Raw genomic sequence first — 21,310 nt, forward strand, 5'->3', positions numbered from 1 at the left:
CAAAATGCATGTCTTTTAGTGTGTTTGACATAGCCCAGCTCTGGGAATTGAGTGATTATGTGTAATGCTCAACTTTTTAAAATGTTGCTAACACTGAAAGAAAGGAGTGAAACTGTGACATGGACCTCTCTTAGTGGTTCAAAGTCCCTAGGAGAATTAAAAGCAATGACCATTTCAAAGAAGAAGATGTACAGAGAGAAAGGAAAGTATGAGTACTGATGTTTTAGTCCATGCGATTTTCTGGCACCCGATTCATGATGTTTGAACATTTTGGGTTGGCTATATCTAGGACTGTGTACCTCATCACTGTCTGAATCCTCCGACTGCACTCCATGGCCAGTGGCTCTTTCTTACGCGTCTCCACAAACTTCTGGGCATGTTTCAGCAGTGACTTGCTGGGTGGGAACAGACCGGTGCAGAGCCAAAGCAGCTGCCAGCCCTTGGTCACACTGTACCTGTGAACGCAAAGCAAATGGTTCTGCTGTAGCTGCACGTAATTCTTCCTTTGACCACACACCAGCTTTAGGGAAGAGAAACACACTCGCATCATGGCACGCGGTGGCATTCAGCAGAGAGCTGCAAATCAACAGAGTCTTCACATAGGAGCTGACAGCCCTTTTCTGTGCAACAACCACAGCCCGTACGTGAAGGTAATGCTAAATCCTGGCTTATAAGTATCATAGCAGTTGCAAATCTCATGAATAAATACAAGCTCCAGTTTAACAGTCATCTTGGCAGCAGTGACCTTGGTGCTATTCTCTGCGAAAACCACTGTCAATTTACTGTTCAAGCTAACAGTTGTTTGGATTGTGTTATATCAGGCGTTTTCACCTGCCCTCTGTGCTGGGCAGCTTTTTTCAGAACACAAGCACTTTGCTTGCAATTTACTTTCCCTTACATGTGCTCCTCTTCTGAAAAATGAGCAAGCAGATGACATCGTGTAGTGAGGTAGTTACAGCTCTTAAAAATGACAGTTCCTCCAGCCTCTGGGTCTGTGAAATTTGCCAGCCAAAATTCTTCTGGCATCTCACCCTCATCAGTAAGACTCTGTAGGTGGTCAGTGACTCTGCTTTCAAAGCCAGGAGCAGAACACACTTCATCTGTGTCCCAGGGATTGCTCCAAAATGCTAAGTGATGTTGCTTGAGAAAGCCAGTGGGTCTGTCTCTGTATTGGCACCAGGACTCTGCAGAATAAAGAGGTCCTGGCTTCTTTATTCCCATTTACTTTTCCAGTTTTGCAGATGAAGAAACACTATTTCAATCCCATTTATACTGTATAGATCAGTGGTGTTATATATAGATCAGTGTCTGTTTGAGAGCAGGACACAGTCCACAGGGCAGGAGCCTGGGAAGGATAAAAGATTTGTTGCTGTGGCTGTTCTAGTGAAAATATATGGAAATAGCCACCTTTCAAGCATTTTCTCCACCTCTGATCGCTCTCAAAACACTGAATGACCCACAGGACTAAATTGGTAGAGTATAGCAGGAATGGCACTGGCACCATGGTTATAGACTGTGCATTAAATATCCTGTAAGCTTTACTGCATGCAAAATTTACCATTTAATAGTTACACTCATGGTAAGAGTTCCACTAAGTTTAATATTTGTACAGTAAGAAAAAAGACTCTAATAAATAGAAGCTCCTTCTCTAACTTTTGCAGTGACACAATGCATCCAGAAATTGACAAACCATTTTGTTAATAATTAGAATTGTTTTATTAATATCTTAAGCTTCTTTTTGCAATTCAATTCCTCTGGAAGTAGGTCAAATTACCATTTTATAGGCTGGGAAGCAAAACACCAACCTGTTTCCGAGACTTACCTGTGTGTAGGGGCTCTTGTGTAACAATGTGTTCTGCAAGCCTGTTGTGTAAGCTAATTAATGTAACTATTCAGAAGGATTCACTGGTGGTAAAAAATTTAGTGTGAACTACATGCTTGTAAGAGGGAAATATTGTCACTGGGAAGCTTAAAACAAATGGAGGGCTGGCAGAATGGTCACTGAAAGCATCCAAGAACTCTCTGCAATGCCATGTTTTCTCCACAGGCTGCCTTGGGACAAAAAAGGCTTCAGTAACACCTTTCTGGCCATAGCGCACAGAGATGAACAATGAATGCTGATGGGAACAGCTAAAGGGGGATGAATAATGGTCCCACTCCATGGCCTAGCAGTGCCAGTCAGTGGTTCTGAGTGCTCTGCAAAGGTGAGCCCCACAGAAGGTATCAGCCCATTTGCACACCCTTCTGCCTGTCCCCACCCTATCACAGGTGTAGCAGAGTTTCCTGATCACCACCTGCACTTAAGAACCCTGGGTCCTATAGAAGCAGACTGTTTGCAGTTAGGTGAGTACCTGTTTCTGTTCTCAGTTAGCTGCTTCATGATCTGACAGTAAATTTCATCCCGCAGGACCTCTTCCTGAATAGCTGCCACAAATATCTGGTCAGTGACTTCCACAGAAGAGTGTGCCTGTTTTGATGGGTAGTCCCCCATGAATTTCATGATGGGTAAATGTGCTGTTAAGGACAAAAGCAGGTCATTTTTGAAAGATAAATGGGAAGTCTGACCTGGATCCTAACATGTTAAGCTACTCTGCTGAGGTATGAGTGGGAAATACTGAGAGAAAGGTCTGGAATATATTCTGTGATCATCCCCTTTCCCTGGGCAGCAGTCACTGCCTGTTCTGGGTGTATGTAGTAAATCCCACTCACCCCTATACCCCCATTCTCAGTTAAGTAGGTCATCACCAGTTGTGGAGCATTGGGAGGAATAGGAACCTTTTCTCTGTAGACAAGAGAAAAATGTTAAGTTATGTAGAGCTGACTTAATTAGAACTCATACAAAGACACCATCCCTCCTCTGCTTAACATAAGTGAACCACCAGTAATGTGGATGTGGTATTATCTCAGTGGAGGTGAGTTTAGTGGAAGCAGCTCATCTTTCCACCAAGAGTCCTCAGGTCCCAAAAACAAAAGTGAAAGGATATCAATGAAGGCCTGACAAGCTAGGTCCCGAAGATCAGGGTCTGTGCATGCTTTCTTCAGCAAGGGCTGTTTTAAGGGCTCCTTAGAGTGTGCCCACAGCTGATTGCGTCCACGAGATTTCTGGAGAACAGCTTTGCTAATGGATTCCTTCTCAGGAGTCCTGAATGAAGACAAGTGCAGGCAACACAAAATTACTGGATCAGTATTGCTATGAACATAGATGATGATCAAGAAGAGATATCTCTAAGCATATTCTTTCCCAAGACAGTGATTTCATATCCCCTTTGATTATGCAGGTCAGCAAAACCCAGGAAAATGTAGCTTCTTTAAGATCCAGAAAGGAGGATGGTACAAAACAAAGAGAAGTTTTAGAAGTCTAGTTTTTCTCCCTCAGATTTTGTGTAAGTGGTAAGTGCTAACTAGTAAGTGCTGAAGAATGGATGAGAAGTAAGCACAGGGCCTGCTGGAAAGACAATAAAAAGTTCCAGCTGGGATTCTTCTACCTGTCCCTTTGTATTTCTGCAGACAAAAGACAGAAGCAGGCCATGTGACAGAATCTCTGCATGTCCAAAGTTACACTTCATGACAGGGAACAAAGAGAAGAAACTCAATCAGAAACTGATTACATCCTAGTTGTTCTTCAGTGATCCTTAAGCCTAGAACTTTCCTAGGGCCCATGCTGCACAGGGAGCTTCACCTGAAGTGTTCATAGGAGAATTCCTCCAGGGTGTAAGGCTTCACTTCGAGATCCTCTTCATCAGGCTCATCCATGTAGGAGTTCTGTGAAGCTGTCCTCCTCTGGTCTGGAGACATCATCAGCAAACTCTGAAAGGACACAGCCATGTACAGATGTCACATGGACAGGTCTCTGCACAGCTTGTCAAGTGTTACTCAGCATATATGTGCAGATGGTATATACTAAGCTTGAGTACTGTATGCTGCAGGAGATCTTCTGTCTCCTAAGCAGCATCTACAGAGGCTCAAGAAAGACTTGGGAGTAGGAGACTCAGGGAAGTGATTTCCATAGTCCCAGCAAAAGTAACCATCATAATATGAGGAATTATCAAGAGCATAATGCATATTAAAATTGCACCTGCTTAACACTGGTGTGGGTTTTTTTTTTTTGCCCACTTTGTCAGTTTATAACTTGTTAGCACAGTAACCAATATGCTGAGTCTCCAAAACTGAAGAAAAAATTGTTAACAAACAGTGATCAATGGGAAACCTTGTGTTGAATCCCTAGAAGATCATGTTCTTTTAAAGCACCCTGCTACACTTTGCAGGAAAGCATTTCTGCAAGAAAATTCAACTGCACATCTATTAATCGCTACAGGTTCCATGTACTGAACCCCCTAATAGTGAATGGACCATTATTTTGAAAGTCATTGCTGTTGTGTAAATGCAGTCTTCTCCTTAGCGTTTGGGCTAGGTTTAGTTTTGTTTTCAGAGAAGACAGAATAAAATGCCTTGTTTCACTGGGAGATATAGAACTTGTCTGAATTCAGAGGAACGATTAATTTCCATTTATAAATTTAATCCTATTTAACACTTATTTATCTTCCAGTCTCTTCAAAGAGTGTACAGCTTTCTTACCAGCACTTGACTAGAGGGTTTTGTGAGAGAAGGAACAATGTAGATCTCTTCCAAAAATACATTCCCTGTTTTGCCTGTCCTTTCATTCTGGGCATAAATCCAACCAGAGCTTTCATCTAGTCTTTTATCCTCGGTCAAGATTAGCAAGTCTCCCTTCTTGAAGGACAGGATGGCAGGATCTTCTGAAAAAAACAGAATAAGGGAGTACTGTTCAGGCTTGACAGTCCAAGAAATGTAAAGGCATTTCAACATGAAAGACAAGGGAATTGTATTTCGAAGGTCTGAATTCAATTAGCAACAGAAAGTGATTTGTGTAAATACAGCTAATCGTCCAATAACACTTCATAGAAATCACTTAACTTTTCTCTGCCAGACTGATTTTGATTCCAGTGAGGGCAAAAGTAGAACTCCATTTGAATCAAATGGATACAGAATTTTTGTCTAGAGCTGGCAGTAGAGCATGGAAAGAAATTCCAGTTTACCACCTGTGAAAGTTTTCTGGAAAGTATTTCCAGGGAACCCAACTCCAGCTTCCTACTATAAGCAGGCTGAGTTGTTGGCCACCTATCTAAACAAAATATACACGAAAGTAGAAAGTAGACTAATCTGTAAGTGAAGGTCTTGAATCACATTGCCTTACACTTGGCATAACTGTGCTGATCACTGTGCGTTCATCCTGGAGCAGAGCGACTCTTGCTGAAGTTCTCCCACTTCTCTGAGCTCTTTCAGAGAAGTGCTGTGGGTTCTCTGAAGGTTTCTTCCCTACTCTGTTGAAAAGTTCTAAAGCTTACCTTGGGATTTTTTCTCATTCATTGCCACTGCGAATCGTGATCTCTTCTTTAGTCCTTCCAGGAACATGACCACCAGTTCAGCAATCACAATGCTGTTTACAGATGTCAGGACAAACTCCTCGGCACGAAGTGTGATGAGAGTGCAACTCTGTCCAAATGATTTCACTGCCCTATGTGTTAATGAATAGTTTGTTACCAGAGTGTCTGAAAAACTTACAGAGCCGTCTGCAATCACAGTCAAGGAACCTACACCTCCTTGTAGTAGACAACTGCCTTAGAGTGAGCATTGGTAGATCCTAATTTGTCTTCTCATGATTTGGTAGGTCTCAAGAACTGACGTGCTTCAGGTTCTTTGGATTCCAGTGTCTTATGTACAAAAACGCTTCATTCTAGATAACACCTTTCTTTTGGAATAACTGGGCAACTAATTAAATATGTTTTCATCCTCACAGAGGTATTCTTCTTGTATGTAAGACCCTAAGCTCTAAATGATCTGATGCAAGGATGTGTGCCCTGAATGAGCCAATGATTGCACTTTTTTTCTCTCAGCTATTCTGTTCAGCTCCATCACACTTGAGAATTATATGAACTCCCCGCTTGTACAACTGTTGACGGCTTAACTATGCTATTTGGGCCATTCTTGTCTTACACATCTGTGCTTCCTTACACCTTTCCAGTTGAGCAGGGTCCTTTCACCGATCAGGAAGATTTGGCCATTTCAGTATTTCCTTTACAGGCTGCTCAGAACGTGCCCTTTTTGTTTCCCAGACTTAGGCTAAACCACCATTCCAGGCTCAGATCAAATCACTTAGGGGGATGGCAGAGAAAGTACACCTCCCTCCTACATGGAGGCCCCTTTCTGAATGTGGGCAGGGCTGCCTTCTTCAGATCTTGTATTTCTGGGGCACTCACCGATTGGTGTGGATGCCAGTTATCTCTGGGAAGGTCAGATCAAGGATCTGCTTTTCTGACTCATCCAAGAAGCAGATACCTTTCCAATTTACAGCAAGTATAAAGTGGTTCTTGGGCAAGCTGGGACCTGGAAATGCAGAGAAAACTACTCAATGCTATACAAGTCCTTCTCTATTGATCTTTTTTGTCCTCTACTCCTAGGCTCGAGACATTACCTGAAAACTTAGTGACTTCAAAGAATCTGGAAAAAAGCAAAGGCCACTGAAAGCGAGCAAAATCTACAAGTTGTTCTTTCACAGTCTGACGGGAAAGATGATCCTGTGTGTATGGGGCCTGCAACAGAAAAAGATAGCCGAATTTTTCTCAGTAAATTCTGATTTACATGGTCTGCAGACAGTAAAGAGCAAGTTCATTCCAAAGGTTCCCAGCAGCCCTCTGCTATTACTGATGTCCAGAGTACCTGGTGAAATTCAAATAGGGAACAATCTCCAGGGGACCAAACCACACGCAGCTAAGGCTGCCCACAGGCATGTGGATTTCAGATTTCCCTCAAAACCCCACTGGTGGGTTAAAAGTATAACACATTCTGGGTGCCATGAAAATTACCCAGGTAACCTATTTCCAGACCAAAATTATTCTCCATCCAGTGCCCATTCTGACTCAATTGTCAGATGGGAAATAACCTTAAAAAAGAGATTTAACTGTACTTTGTTCGTTCTGGCTCCCTGTTGAGCCCTATATGTAAGAATGGTTGGAAAGGTTCTCCTCTCTCCCAGTCCTAACTATTTGGGATAGACAAACAGATGTTTTTCCTTCTTCCCTCAATAGAATAGAATAGAAATGGTGAAAGATGCAGAAGCTGGTGCTCGAGAGCAGTTACCCAGCAGTGCCAGACGAACCTTACCTTAGCATGTGCGTAGGTTATAAGGCTCACCCACTTTTCCAGGGGCTTGGACTTCAGCTGTTTCACTGGGATGCAGTCATGGAGCACTTTCTGCACAAGTTCATTGTGGATGGAATCTCCAAACTGGATGTAACAATATTTTGCACCTATCTCCACCAAATCCTCCTCCTGAAACAATTAATCCATTAGAAGAGGCCTAGAAAAGTGTCACAAAGTCCAGCTAGCTTTGTTCAACCTTGAAGGCAGTTTAGGAACTGTTTTTTTTTCCCACCTTTTTCTGGATAACTCTTGACAGCCATACAGCATAAGGAGAGACTAACTTCATACAATCATAGAATCAAAGAGATTATTAACAAAGATATTTCAAAGGGACACAAATTGTTCCTCTGAACATGCCTCCAGTTGCCACACGAACTGAGCTACAGAAAAAAATCTATTACAGCTTCCAGCATGACAGCTGGCATAATCACCTTGACAGGAATTGTCCATTATACGGGAAGAGTTGTTCACAGCCATTAGAAACTTTGTTCATCCTCTCACTTTCTAATGTTCATTCAGTTTTGTCTCTTTAGGAGGATGAACAAGGAGACCCACCTTCTCACAACGGTACTCTCCAAACCGGATGCCACGAATGACTTGATGGTAAATGAGATCTGTGCTGATGGGATCCTCCTGGGAGTTGTGCCAGGGGGTGAAGATTTCCTTCCGAAAGTAAAGCCTCCAGGGTGCATTGCGTTCATGCGTGCCCTGCTCCTTTGCTAGCTGCTCACACTGAGAGATGGCATCTAGGACATGATCTCGTCCCCCACCCAGTGACCAGACCTAGAAGAAAGGGACACTGCATTTACTGGCATGTCTGCCTTGCATCTGAGCAAAGGACAACAAGCCCAAACCTCCTTAGTCTCCTGACAGAAAAAACAGCAACAACAAAAACCTCTGAAAAGGTGAGCAGATGGATGTGCTTTGGCAATAGTGTGTATTTTTAAGTGCAGGGATGGTACTGGGAAATATAAGTTAGAAGATGAGATGAGACAGCTCTGCAAGGTTTGCAATCTTCTGTTTGTCTCCTTTTACTTCTGCTTATCCCTTGTATATTCCCTTAAATGTGCATGCAAGTGTTGCTGTAATCTAAACAAACGTGCCATCTCTGAAATAATTTTTTTTGCAATTGGTACCTAACTCTGAGCACCAAGATGTCATCCTGCTGTGTATATCCGTTCCCCAGTATTACTGTTAAAAGAGAGAGACAGACAGACAGACAGACAGACAGAGAGAGGGAAAAACAAAACAAAACAAAAAGGAGGCTAAAATGCCATCATGTGAGCTAACAGTAGCAGCCCTGCTGCAAAGCTGGTGGCTTTCAATGCATGTGCCACGTGGCAGGGACTGCATCAGCAGCACCATATGTAACACAGGACAAGAAAGTTGTGTGCAGCACCACAGGTAGGAAATAGGCCTTTTAACAGGGCACCCTAGTATGTGAGACCTGCTAGCTTCACCCCATTACAGCAGTTCTGCAGTGCTGCATGCACGGCCAGCTGTAGGTGGGATCCTAGAACTGGGGGAGAACTGGGGGAGACCATAGTGCTGCACTGCCCTGGTATTCAGCTGGTGTTCAGAACTGATTTGATTCAAGCACTAGGATGGGGACAGACACGCTTTCAGAAGTCACAGGGATTCCTCGCAGCTGTAACCCACAGAAAGAGAAGGCAGCTTCAGTTCTAGTTTTCTGCACCTTACCTTATCAAACACAGCAATATAGAGTGAAAAACCAAACACATCCTTCAGTTTGGTTTTATCTGCTATGAAGTGGCAGATCTCTTTTGCAATGGAAGCAGAGTCTGCAGGGACAGTGATGCTTTGGCCGTTCATCAGGGTGACATTAAACATAATGGGTTTCTTCTGCTTTGTTGCCTGTAAGTCAGATGTAAATGAGAGAAATAAATTAGGGGCAAACCTTATTTTTCCATAGAAACTGAAGAAGGCATTTAGATTTAAGAGCTCCACACTCTGTACACCCTAGTCAACAATCTAAGTGAACCTCGAAAGCCCACCCAGTTTCTTCAATGCATAGTGAGTTTTAAATATAAATGACCTCTCTGGAACAGCACTGGAATCAAGTTCACAGCTCAGGGGAGCTGATCATTACATATCAGTGTGGATTGATAGACTTTTCCTGAGTCCTTTTTAGCACGTTGACTTTTAGGTGCAGCCTTATATGCATCAGTGGACAGATAGCCTGCAGCAAGCATTTTGCCCAGGAAGATGCATGTTAGGCAGTGGGGTCACTCAGGTTTAGGAAGCACTTAAATAGGGGTCTTAATTTATGGCTTGTGTGACTTCTGATTATTAGGTTGACATTTAAAGGAAGGGGGTGGGCAATGTAACAGTATCATACGCACTTCTGCCCTCCATTTTAAAAGCACAAGCCCTGCTCAGTTCTTTCCAAAAATATGTAGAGCTTCCCTCAGTAGATGGTTCTGGCCTGTAGCTCCTGAGTGGATGGAGATATCTCACTGCAAATCACGTGGTGTAGCTCTAACTTACGTTCTCCATTGGATTTAGGTTAGTGGAACAGCCAGAAAACCCATAAGAAACCTTAAGAAGCTACACAGACTAAGGCAGTTGGTCTTCAAACCCCTTGCACAATTCATTTCCACCATTGGACTTAGGAAGATCTGTTTGCACAGATTAGTAAACGCAATCCAGCATAAAATGACACAGTTCAATATAACTAAGCAAAAAGAGATGCTACCTGAAGTTCCAGCCAGCTTGGAGGTTCAGTCCTTGCTCCATTGACACAGGTACGCCTCAGACGTTCAGCACAATACGGTGCATAGCCTGTGGGCCCCTTGTGGATGAAATTCAGCAGGTACTGTATGCACAGAGCATAAGAAAGAATTAGGAAACAACAATGGCCATAAAACACCAGAAACCCTCTTTAGCTAATAGAATATATTACAATGATGAAGTATACCTGCATTCTGCAGAGTTTTTAGACTGAAAAGGAAGGCTTGTGTCAGTATATGTCTATTGTTTATGTTTAACTGTACCAGAAATACTAGACAATTGAGAGTGTTTATTCCTATGCTTATGCTATGGACAAGGGTTAGTGTTTCCAACTGAGGAGCCTGAGGTCTTGTGACATTCTGTATGAAGAGAGCTAATGGCAGGTTAGGGCGGCTGATTATGGTTACTCTTAGTTTTATTAAGTTCTCTGGTAATATAAATGGTTGAAATCCATGATTAATGGAAGAGAAGGATTGGAGGAACTGAGTTTTTGGAGTTGTATGGTTCAGTTACCTTGGATGATGTGGTATAAGTGTGGACTTACACCCCCAAGCAAGTATTTACATACTTGACTTGTATTTATTGCAAGTGTGGGTCTATGGCTTGTGTTTGGCTTTTGCAAATAGTGGCCACTTGGCAGCATTTATGAGTAATCATTTGAGCAAGGGTATCAAATAAAGAAAGGCTGAAGATTCAGGGATATCTATGGATTCTGTATGCCTCTAAGACTTAGAAGGAAAGCTGATGTCAAGTTGAAGCCATGGTTTGTTTTTCTTTTTCTGTGGTGAGGTGGATTTATCAATCTAAATTTAGAAATTAATGTATTTTAAAAAATGATGAAAGAGCCCAAATCCAAATTTATTGGATTTTATGGGGCTTGGAGATGTACGGTAAGAACTGGTAAAATATAGGGGGTGATTCTCCACTGGACTCCTGAGTATACTTAATCACTTGGATTGTAACTGAAGATAGGTTTTAAATGCTGGAAAGGCAGGAGTGGAGAGGGTAAAATCTGCTAGATTCTTTGCAGATTAAAGATCTAAAACGAAGGCTGGATCAACAACAATATCTGACTCATATGTCAAGAAAAATAGTTTAATGTGAATACAGTGATAACTTTTTAAATTACAAGATAAGCCTATGAAATGAGATTGTTTCTGCAAAAATCACAGTGCCAACTGCTATGGCAGCCAAACAGTTTACATGACTATTTGTATCAAAACACTACCATACAAAAGAAACGAGATCAGCTGAGGCGTTTAAGCTGCTATAGGTGAACAGTGTACCTTCAAAAATGTGTCTGAAGGAGGAAAGCAACCAAGGCAAAGTGACAGAAGTATCCAGCCTCGAGCATAGCTGTTCCTGTTGCTGTTTTCAGTGAGTTGTTTGCAAATCTGGCAATAAATCTCATCTCTGTAATAAAACATGTGAAAGCAACAGATAATGATGATTAACTGTCTTTGGCTACATTTCCATTACAAGCTTGGCATAATGAAGTAGATCTGAGCTAGATTTAACTACATTAACTAGGATACCACCCGCAGTGTGTGACAGAAAATAACTGTGTTGTTGCTTTGGTAGAAAAAGGCTCAAAATAAGCCTACTGTCCTTTGAAACCCCTTGTTACTCAAGCAGTTCAAGTGCAGTTTCCATGCTGGAATACCTCCCATGACAAGCGGGGGGACTGTGCAGGAAAACCAGCTCCCGGTTTATCCAGATACGAAATGGATAAACCAAGCATTGCTGCCTACCCCGTGTGAAACTTGCTCTAAGCTCTCCACAGTACGTGGCTTTTTTCTCATGGCTCTTGTTTGTCAGATCATATGTAGGTTTTGAGATAAGAGGGGGAGAGGGAGGGACATCCTGCTTAATTATATTTTTAGGAAACTTGGAGCAAATGGTGTGAGGCCTCAGACAGTAACAAAGAAAAGGGTGCTTCAGAGTAAGCTTCTGAAAAGGCAAGTTGCCTGCAGCAAGGACATATGGGAAACGGATGCAAAAAGCTGCATACAAACAAAACGCGTTTTAAGTTTTCTCTTGGAACACACATTTGATGAGTTTGATGTGGGAAGATGCAAGGCAGATGAGATTTTTGCTCACAGGTAGCGCATATGATGAAAAGCAGACTGAGGGAGCAGATAGTTAGCTTGTGGCCATTATGATACATTGATTGAAGGCAATTTTTGCCAGATGGGTATCTGCTTCTGGGAGCATTTTGACTGAAACAAAACACTAAGGTAGAGAGGAATGCAGCCCATGGCTGAGGCCAAGGCAGGGCCTGTGCCTAGGCACATTTTAACAGAAGTGTGTTGCATAAGCTAAAACAGGCTAAAATGGAAGGGACAATTCACAAGGTCCAGTCAGAAACAACCAGACTGTCTCATCCTCACACCATGCTTAGGCTAATGCCCAGCCTCATGCTGCTTGTGAGCAGAATTCCCTGTTTAGTGTCTGAGTTGCTCAGCAAACCAGCCAGTCTTTGATTTGAGTACATTGCTTGAGGCCCAGAAACAGGCCATTGAGAAACTGTGGTTATGAGCATGTCTTACACCTAGCGTTCATAAACCCCATATTTCTTACTCTCTCTTAGGTTTTCTTTTTCCTCATACAAGGGCTGTGTTCCACCTGCATGTGTTATTGGGTTACAGCACTGAGCTCTGCTCCATTACGTACCCGTGGGAGATTCAGAAAGCCATACATGGAGGCAGCTGACCTAAACTGTGAGAAAGGTGAACCATCCTCTGAAGAGGTGCTTGGCCTGGAGTCTCAGTTGTATGTGTCTAGCTTGGACTTTCAGTCAGGAACCCCCAGAGATAAAAGTGGGACATTTCCAACATAAGGAAAATGCGCCAGGGATTTAGAAAAGGGAATCCCCTTGATATAATGGGTACCTGATCCTGGAAAGGAGAGGTGCAAGTTTCCTACCTGATGGCAGGGCGCAGAATTGCATTGCCAATGATGAAGTGCACTTTTTCTAAGTTAGACATAGGTCTCTCAGAGATCGAGGTGTCCTCCTGGAAACCCTCTTCTCCACTTCTCAGCTGGTCTGTCACCTGAAAGAAGCCAACCAGAACTCCTGAGCACTTTAGAAACCTCCCCTCTTACCAGGCAACTCTCCCAGAAATGAGAGACATTCCCTCTCAATCTTTCTGGCTAAATCTCTTCCTACTCAGTGCAAAAGTGGTTAGGACCAGACCATATTTCCCCCCTCCTCCCAAGCTAAGTCATAAAATGCAGTATTACAGCGCTATTATTACTGGCTAGGAAAATGTTGTACTGTCTTGTACAGCCCTAAGCACATGGTGGTTCTCAGTCTGTACAGGACTTTAGACAAACTGTTCTGTAATACCAACAGTTCCCAACCATAAATTGTTCACTGTGTTCAGGAGTCACTCTCCAGGAGGAAGGGATGAAGGGAATCTGCCAGATAATGAATGATATCAGTGTACGTGGGGATAATTTCAAAAGGATAATAGTGCACCAGGTATCCCATAAACACAGCTGACCTTGCTTGGCAAGGGAATGAGTTCCCAGCCAGGACGCTGCTGTCACACATCTGTCAGACAGGCGGCCAGACAAAGAGACTTAGGGGATGCCATTTATTTCCAGCTCTTACCTTCCCTGTCAACTTGGAGGACCGTTTCAGCTTCAGGGAAGAGATACCCTTGGAAATCTTGTTATCCTTTCTGCTTTCTCTCTACAACACACAGTACCATTATAGGAAATTACTTTAATGCACAGCAAGAACTATTCATTAAGAAAGGAAAGATGATCAAATAGAGATGTTTTTGTTTTGTCCTCTCTTGCCAGAAGGAGCTGCTGTGTCCTAGGACTGACAGGGGCCCTTTTGCACTTCTGGTATTTCAAGTACTGTAGCACGCAAAGGTTCGTTTGCTTTTCTCAGTCTCAGTAGAACACCAGAGAAACCAAGGAAAGCATATGAAAATACAAACATAGCCTCATAGCTCATCTTACCATGCCTGGGCTGTCGTTCTTGAACTGGACCTGGTTTTTCCTGCCAAGCGTGTCATATATCTGTGTCATCACGGAACTGTTCTTGGTGACATTCCTGGCAAACATTGCTGGCTCTGGTAGGTCCCCCATGAATCTCAGGATGATTACCCAAACAACCAGAGAAGCCTGCAGTGACAGAAAGCACAGAAGAGAATTAAAGACCTCATGCCATTTCTTCCTCTTTAGATTAGACCACTTTCTTCTTTTACCCAGTCCAAGCTGTTAAAATCCCGTCTCTCCCACTATTTACACCTAAATTTTACTTTCATGTCATACCACATGTGAGCAATGTTCATGACACTCTCAGGAAGAGGGTGCAGCTCTAGTGGGAATATCAGGTTTGCTCTGTGGTTGCTGAGCCTTCACCATTCTCGTTACTGGCACTTTGCATGTGTGCTGCAGCCAGAGCGGAACAGAGAAACTGTCACTGCACTCTGCATTTACCCACCCGGACAGACAGCAATGCAGTGAGCTCTCCTAGGAGCCTGACACCCAGAACTAGGAAGCCAAATTATAGCAAAGTTTTTGCAGCACGGGATCCTCCATTCTACAAGGCTGCTTAGCATCAAGAAAACTCCCCTCCTCCATCCCCCTATGGTTCAACAGGAAAATCTGGTGCACAGGCCTCCTGTCCACTTCTGTGCTAACTCACAGAGCAGCAACCCTAGCAAGAGATGGGTGAGCCCTGATGCATTCCTCTCTCCCGTCCACTTTTATCTCCAGTGGGTATCTGGAGAAGTCAAAATAAGCCTCGGAGTTCTCTCTGTTGGCAGACTAAAGGAGAACAGATATCTTGTGCTGGGGAGGTATCTGTGTGAAATGCCTGCCTGCAAAGCACCACAAAATGCTGATGGAAACTACTACTTTCATAAAAATGCTTAGGAGTATTTGCTTGACTCTAAAGACTCTGGTTCCTAGGGCTGTCTGTGCCTGAGGCAGGGGGAACAGGTTCATCGACAAGCAGGAACAAGATACCAGGACGTTGTCTTTATCATCATGGTAAAGTAGCGGGTGCCGCAGTGGTCTCCGGATGTGCGTATGTGTAGACGACCCCTGAAAATAAGTAGCTGCAAACTTTGGGAAGGTGTACTCTTCCAAGCCATCTGTTTCCTCTTCTAGCTCCACACTCATGGGAATCGTGTCCAGGTCCACCTCTTCCAGCCTGTGGGGCTTTGTTTCCAAGTCCTGTGCAGAACATGGGGAAGAAGTATATTTTCTTTCCCTCTAACCCGATATTCTTATTTTATGGTTTTTTATGTTCTTTTTTTTTTCCTTTTATTTTTTCTCTTTCTTTTTCTGCTTAGCCATAGGTCCTCCAGAATGTGGCTTTCCAGTTAAACCCAAAGCCATTTTCAGCTGATACCAATAGACTGCTGGGACTCAGGGCTTGTTCTGAGATGCATCCACTCTATATGGCCTTCCTGCCCTGGTCTTCAGCTGGCCAAGAACACTGCTGTTTGGAAAATGCAGATACTCTCCTATTACTCATATCCTGCGCTAATTCAGACTATTCTGCTCTCCCTACCCCATTCTATCCTCCACTGTCAGGACTAGTATATTTCAAATTTTGCTTTTCAGAAAATGGGGTAATTTAGGTCATAAACTTCCAGCCTGTGTCAGCTGGAATATCACTAAGAGCAATGGCAGCAGATCATATGGTTGGTGCCAAAATGGAGAGAATGGCTCTATTTGGTGTGGGGGGTTGCTGGAGCAAAGAAACAAATATGAAGTGGCTTTTGAAGACACACAGTTCTTAAACTGCAGGTGATCAAAAACTTCCGGGAGATGATCTCTGAAAGCAGTTCCTGTCTGGATGACTAATTTGGGTGTATCTTTCACTGTACAGAAGTCCATTAAACAGAATTGACCACTGGTGAAATTCCAAGAAAGTTGATGGATTTACACAAGGAATGAACATGACCCATTACCACTCTGCAGCTCCATACCTCAAAGCCCAGGGGAGCCTGTCCTTCTTGGCCTCCGATCACAGAAGGTAAAAACCCAAAAATTTTGTCAACCATCTCTTGGTCACTGATAACATCATCATTTGTTGGTCTGTTGGCAAACGCGTCTTTCCTCCTTTGTCCTTCTTCCTCCTCGTCTCTTTCCAGAGTAGACGGGTGTTCCTTTAAACATAGAATTTGGTTAAGCATAACCGGAACATCATTCTGCTAGGAAGAATGGGTGCAAGCCTGAAAGGCAATTACAAAGGTGCTATGACAGTGAGGTCCAGCTCTGCTAGTGCAATGCTGGAATGTGAAGCCAAACGTTGCTTGTGCTAAGCAGTCACAAAGACGTATCTCATCAGCAGGGCTTTGTTCTTACAGCTGTCCCAATAGACTGTCGGTCTATTAGTAATAACATACAATTTTGAAGAACTGTATCACTAAAAGAAAAAATAAATCACTTTAGGAAAAACAAAGTATTCCTAATAGCAGAAAAAAAAAACACACCACAACACAATATTTAAAATTTTAAAATGTTTTGTGTCAGGAGGCTGTAATAGCATTGTGCATGCTTGGCTAAAGTGCCAGGTCATATTGCAAACAGAAATGTGCATGTGTTTACCTAGTCTCATTTCTAAATCATCCTTACAAGTAAGTTTACAACTCTGTCTGCCTCCTACTGTTCTCTAAAATATAGCAGTATTCAGGTCTTTAAGCAAGTCCACATGTAAATTGGGCAAGCCATCTTGTCAGCCAAACTACGTAGCGTTCAGTGTTCCTTAGTTGACATGCCTACCTCTTCTAACCTAATAGCTTCTTTTAAAACTCAGCTTTCATACCTCAAAATAAAATATTCCAAAATTAATATCCATATCCGGTGCTATCCAATGGCAATGCTTGCTGGTCATTGACTCTCAGAACCTCATAGAAACAACATCATATTCATGAGGTATCTGGACAGATACGCATACCTCCCTCTTCATCCTTTGCAAAATTTGGCAAGCAAACATGCCCCTTGCATTGTGCCTGTATAAGACATACCACTTTCTTCGATGTTACTATTTTTTGACGTATTAGATAACCACGGCATGCAGCTTGAAACCTGATGACACGAGCCCGGGCTGTTTCATACTGTTTGGCAAGCTGACGGCTCCGGTAGAGGGCCTGCAGGCGCCCAAAACCCAGCATAATCTGTAGGAGGTGGGAAAAAAAAAAAAGAAAGAAAAAAAGAAGTGATTGGTATTCAAAGCAAGTGAAACTGGGGTTAAGTTGGGATGAATAGACAATAACAAAATTCAGTAATTGGATAAAGCCACTGGAAGGGGTTAATGGGATACTGCCATCTATAAAAGAATGCTTTAATTTCTTCTTCCAGTGATATGCTTTTAAAACTAGATGAGACAGAGTTCTTTTGAGGAGCTTTTCTAGGGAGTGGCTTCAGGCAGTGTCAGCCTGAGATTTTGACAAGGGAAAGAAGAGAACAGAAATGAAACTAAGTATATCGGGAAAAAAAAGAACAGCATGGACTTGGGAGAGATAGGTACGTTAATCCTGATAGAAGCAGCAGAGTAGGACAGGGCCAAGTCCAGGACAACACCCTGGCTCTTCAGATAGGAATTGTGTTACTTTGATGCAGAATAGAAAATGTTTCTGACTGAAATTGGCAGTTTCTCCTCTCATTCCTCACAAATGGGTTGTTCTCTTATATAGTAATAACAATCTCTCCCATACAAATACACAATATGTGGGCACCGCCAATATGGTGTAGCTTTCCTCACCCACAAAAGTCACCATCTGTAGAAGTTCAGCTTATTAATTTTTATAGATTGATACAATGATTTTTTTTTCTATTACAGATTCCCAGTTTTCCTATAACAGTTGTGGAAGACCCTTTGCTCACAACTTGGTAGTGATGCGCACACACACACACACACACACACACACTTATATATACACCTTCCTCTTACCATTCTGAAATTCTTCCGGCAGCAGTAGCCTCGCCAGGCTGCCTGAATGGCTACAGCAGACTTCCTCTGTTTCAAAAACTGCTTCCTAAGCAAACAGACAGGTGAGGTGACAAGGAGTACGTTATTTCTGCTGCTTCATATGATAAGAATAAAGAATAAGGGTGGTGTTTTTTTGTTTATTCATTTTTTAATGTTTATGGGATTTCTAGACTCTGATCTCAGGCTAGACTCAAGCTAGACTGCTATCTAGGAACACTAGCGTCAGGAAAACTATTGTTAAACTTACTAGCTCAGATACTAGTAGCTTGCTAGAGCAAGCTTGAAGCACAGCAAGGGCTGTTCTTGCTTATGAGTAGCCCAAGAAAAGTATTATGTTGCAGCACAAAGGTTAGTCTGGTCAGATACTTTTGTACCATGTGCATCAAAATTATCCTTTCTCAAAGCATTTTGTCTGCTTACACCTTCTCTATGCTGATGGAAATGCCAGAAGAGGCTGTTTTGCCTGACCTTTTCAGGACGAGGGCCTTGAGGAATTTCACCAGGCTCAGCTCATCCTGCTAGTGAAGCAGCACCATGAATCAATCAGTTGAGCTCTCAAAGTGAGAGCTCTCATGTTTGGTTTGCTATCCATTTGCTAGTAGAAAGGATGAGACAAAAGTATTACTAATCCACCTTTTTACATCTGAGCTGACTTTGCCCTTTTATGCTGCAAAAATATTCATAGCAACTGCAACCAAATTCATTGCTGTAGTAGGAGAGTTCTGTAAGAGCTGAAAAAGTCTTCACATAAAGCAGGGATAACTTTCCCATCTAATGACCACTTGCTTCCCAATGTCCTAACTGCCAAGGCTAGGAGCACATGTGAGCAAGAAGAACTTCCTATGGTAAAAGCTGTCACACAGTGGTTGTCAAAGCTTGCACATAGCTCTGATAGTCTAAAAATAAAAGTCAGGTGAGTTTTTTAGAGAGGGGCAATACTCTGTTAGATAACAGGCAGAGCTAGAAAAAAAAAGGGAGAATTTTATTGGCATTTGTGTCCTGTGTTATAGTTATTGCTTCACCATTGTCAGGAACATTTTCTAAACCAAACCAGGAGTTAGTCTTATATTATGGTTCTGTTTGGGCAATACAAAATTAATGAAAAAAATATCATGATGTAAAGCGTTTTAGTGAGGGCAACAATTTATCTGACAGTGACTAAATTTTAGTTCTGGAGATATTTCAAACTAAACTAGAATTGTGCATCATTGTCAAGGAGAGGGACTAGTTAGTTTTCTATCTTTCCTATTCTTTTCTACCTATGTCTCATATCAAAGAAGCATTCTAAAATAGAAGATCCTACCTGCCATGCAGACTTCCTGCTCTCCAGATACCTATCTCTACTATTTGCTGTAAAGATTAAGTGCAAATCCTCCTTCCAGTCCTTCCTCTACGTACAAGTTGCATGTCCTGCATTTTGAAGAGCATCATGATACTAAACAGATAGTACGGATAGAACAAATCTTTGTGCGAAGTCTGCATGGATGCAGTGTTACATGATGAGCATTGAATTGAGAGGTAGTGGAAGGTATGAATTGATACATTTAATACTCAGGAATGCTTCACTTAGGATATTAAAACCACACTACAAACCAAAGCAAGTCCCATTCTGTGAGATCACTGACCTGTCCTTGAATCCTCTCATCACCTTCTGGATAAGAAGAACCTTATCTGTGAGTATCTTTTGTCGTTGCAACTCCAATACTGTGTCATGGTGATCCTGTTAAAAGAAAACATTGATATGCCAGCTGAATAGACATCTCCACAACTTCTGAAAACTGGACGCATGTTCTGAAAAAGACACAGAATCAGCATGACAGTGCAAGCTGTGATTAAAATGTGTTTGTGGAGCTGCAGTAGGAAGAGTTGTCTCTATCTGGCCACACCATGTCTGGCTATAGCAATAAACAAGCACAGAGTCTGTCTAGGAAAAGGCTGCTTTTACCTTGCGTAGGGCAAGGACTTCCCCTGGGACGGTGTGTTGGTATCCATTGTGCTTTGGGCTTGAGCAGAAACCAGTACATTGCTCTGTGCTATTTCAGCTGCACCACTGGAGCACAGGAAAAGGATCAGTCCCTCCTACACTAAGCTTGTGTCCATCAAATTACATGGTCTTCAGGAACACAGATCCGGTCTCAGATTCAAGAGAGAGTTTATAAGAGAACCCAGTCCTTCTGGTTCACCACTCTTACATTGACAAGTCAGGCTTAACTGTGAAATGCTCAGTTTTTCAGGGGAAGAGGTAATAAACTGTCCTTTTACTTACTTTAAGGAAAATCTTGGTCTCTCCAGCTTGCCAGCTGTCATCCTTGCCCAGCACTGCTTCAGAGATGCTGATACAGGACTGTCGAGCATCGTTCTTCAGCTGATGTGCAAAAGCATCATTATATTAGGACTTGGTTGGACACACAGTGGTGGTACTATTTAAGGATCTACTCCCTTGCATTTCATAGGGCAAAGAACACAAACAGTATGAGGTCCGACAGACTTCTGGCCTGACAGGATAATGAATGAAAGTGGTTCAGCTCAAATGGTCAAGAAACAGAGGAACATTAGTGTTTGGCGAAGCATTCCAAAGTTAAATTGCCAGGAAGCATGTCAGTGACCTCAGAAGTGTGTGATTACAGAAAACGAAATATCTGAGGGCAGTAGATATGCCACCATGCCTGGGATGTCTATGTGGAGCAACTCCAGGACCTAAAAGCATCTCTATTGTTTCAACTAAGGTCAATTGAGCATGTAAGTATTTAGAGTTTTTTGTAATTTACAGTTACTGTGATGACAGCTGTCTCAGCTGTGCGAGCAGTAATCCAAGAACTTTATACTATGGGAAAGACTATAGCTTCATAAGGAAAAGTTAGATTAGCCTTAAGTCAAGCTTGTGCTAACACACCAGTTTTTGAACAGACCACGGCAGGAGAACTCTGTATCTGTCAAAGAACTCCTCAAAGGTGTAGCGAATTGGGTAGCCAGCTTTCCTGATCTGAATGGTCTCCATCATCCCTGAATATCGCAGCTGTTTGATACACAGCTCCCGGTCAAATAACTGGAAGAGAAAGCAGACAAAGATGAGGCTTAGTACAAAAAGAAGCTGCACGTGCAGCATTCCTCAAAATATGTCTATTAACCTGTGACCTCCGAGGGCCTTTAAAATGGCCTACTATGGCTTTTCTTTATTGCACTTCTTATTTCAGTGTCCTAAATTAATTCATTACAGGCATAAACATGTCACTCCAAAAGGTCTTCAAATTTGTGTTTATTGGCAGTGGAAGCAGTCCATTAACTTCAGATTGTCTTTAGCAACCATTTCCAATTCTATAACTGTAATTTCAGGTGAACAATAAATCGTTCATGTTGTTTTGCAGGTGTGAG

The 21,310-nt window shown here is 42.5% G+C and overlaps 1 protein-coding gene and 1 long non-coding RNA gene across 2 annotated transcripts in view; one reads left to right on the forward strand and one right to left on the reverse strand.

Moving 5' to 3' along the window:
* MYO7B (myosin VIIB) overlaps nt 1-21,310 on the reverse strand; it is a 57,530-nt gene that overhangs the window by 11,884 nt on the left and 24,336 nt on the right. Inside the window, exons 18-40 of the mRNA XM_083849369.1 lie at nt 20,832-20,984; nt 20,205-20,303; nt 19,564-19,658; nt 17,900-17,984; nt 16,974-17,123; nt 15,933-16,112; nt 14,962-15,171; nt 13,948-14,112; nt 13,589-13,669; nt 12,898-13,025; nt 11,259-11,385; nt 9,938-10,057; nt 8,923-9,096; nt 7,777-8,004; nt 7,183-7,350; nt 6,494-6,611; nt 6,279-6,405; nt 5,367-5,536; nt 4,576-4,757; nt 3,680-3,807; nt 2,985-3,142; nt 2,352-2,505; nt 300-455 (exon numbers count right to left, since the gene is read on the reverse strand). Coding sequence (XP_083705495.1) covers nt 300-455; nt 2,352-2,505; nt 2,985-3,142; nt 3,680-3,807; nt 4,576-4,757; nt 5,367-5,536; nt 6,279-6,405; nt 6,494-6,611; nt 7,183-7,350; nt 7,777-8,004; nt 8,923-9,096; nt 9,938-10,057; nt 11,259-11,385; nt 12,898-13,025; nt 13,589-13,669; nt 13,948-14,112; nt 14,962-15,171; nt 15,933-16,112; nt 16,974-17,123; nt 17,900-17,984; nt 19,564-19,658; nt 20,205-20,303; nt 20,832-20,984 — 3,356 coding nt within the window. The remainder of the gene's footprint in view (nt 1-299; nt 456-2,351; nt 2,506-2,984; nt 3,143-3,679; nt 3,808-4,575; nt 4,758-5,366; nt 5,537-6,278; nt 6,406-6,493; nt 6,612-7,182; nt 7,351-7,776; nt 8,005-8,922; nt 9,097-9,937; nt 10,058-11,258; nt 11,386-12,897; nt 13,026-13,588; nt 13,670-13,947; nt 14,113-14,961; nt 15,172-15,932; nt 16,113-16,973; nt 17,124-17,899; nt 17,985-19,563; nt 19,659-20,204; nt 20,304-20,831; nt 20,985-21,310) is intronic.
* LOC310904534 lies at nt 404-19,553 on the forward strand. Its single transcript, XR_014588432.1, has 5 exons — nt 404-650; nt 2,048-2,204; nt 7,755-8,126; nt 15,833-15,979; nt 17,789-19,553. It is a non-coding gene; the product is annotated as an uncharacterized lncRNA (long non-coding RNA).

This window comes from Anser anser, assembly GCF_964211835.1.
Source record: "Anser anser genome assembly, chromosome: 9".
NCBI lineage: Eukaryota > Metazoa > Chordata > Aves > Anseriformes > Anatidae > Anser > Anser anser.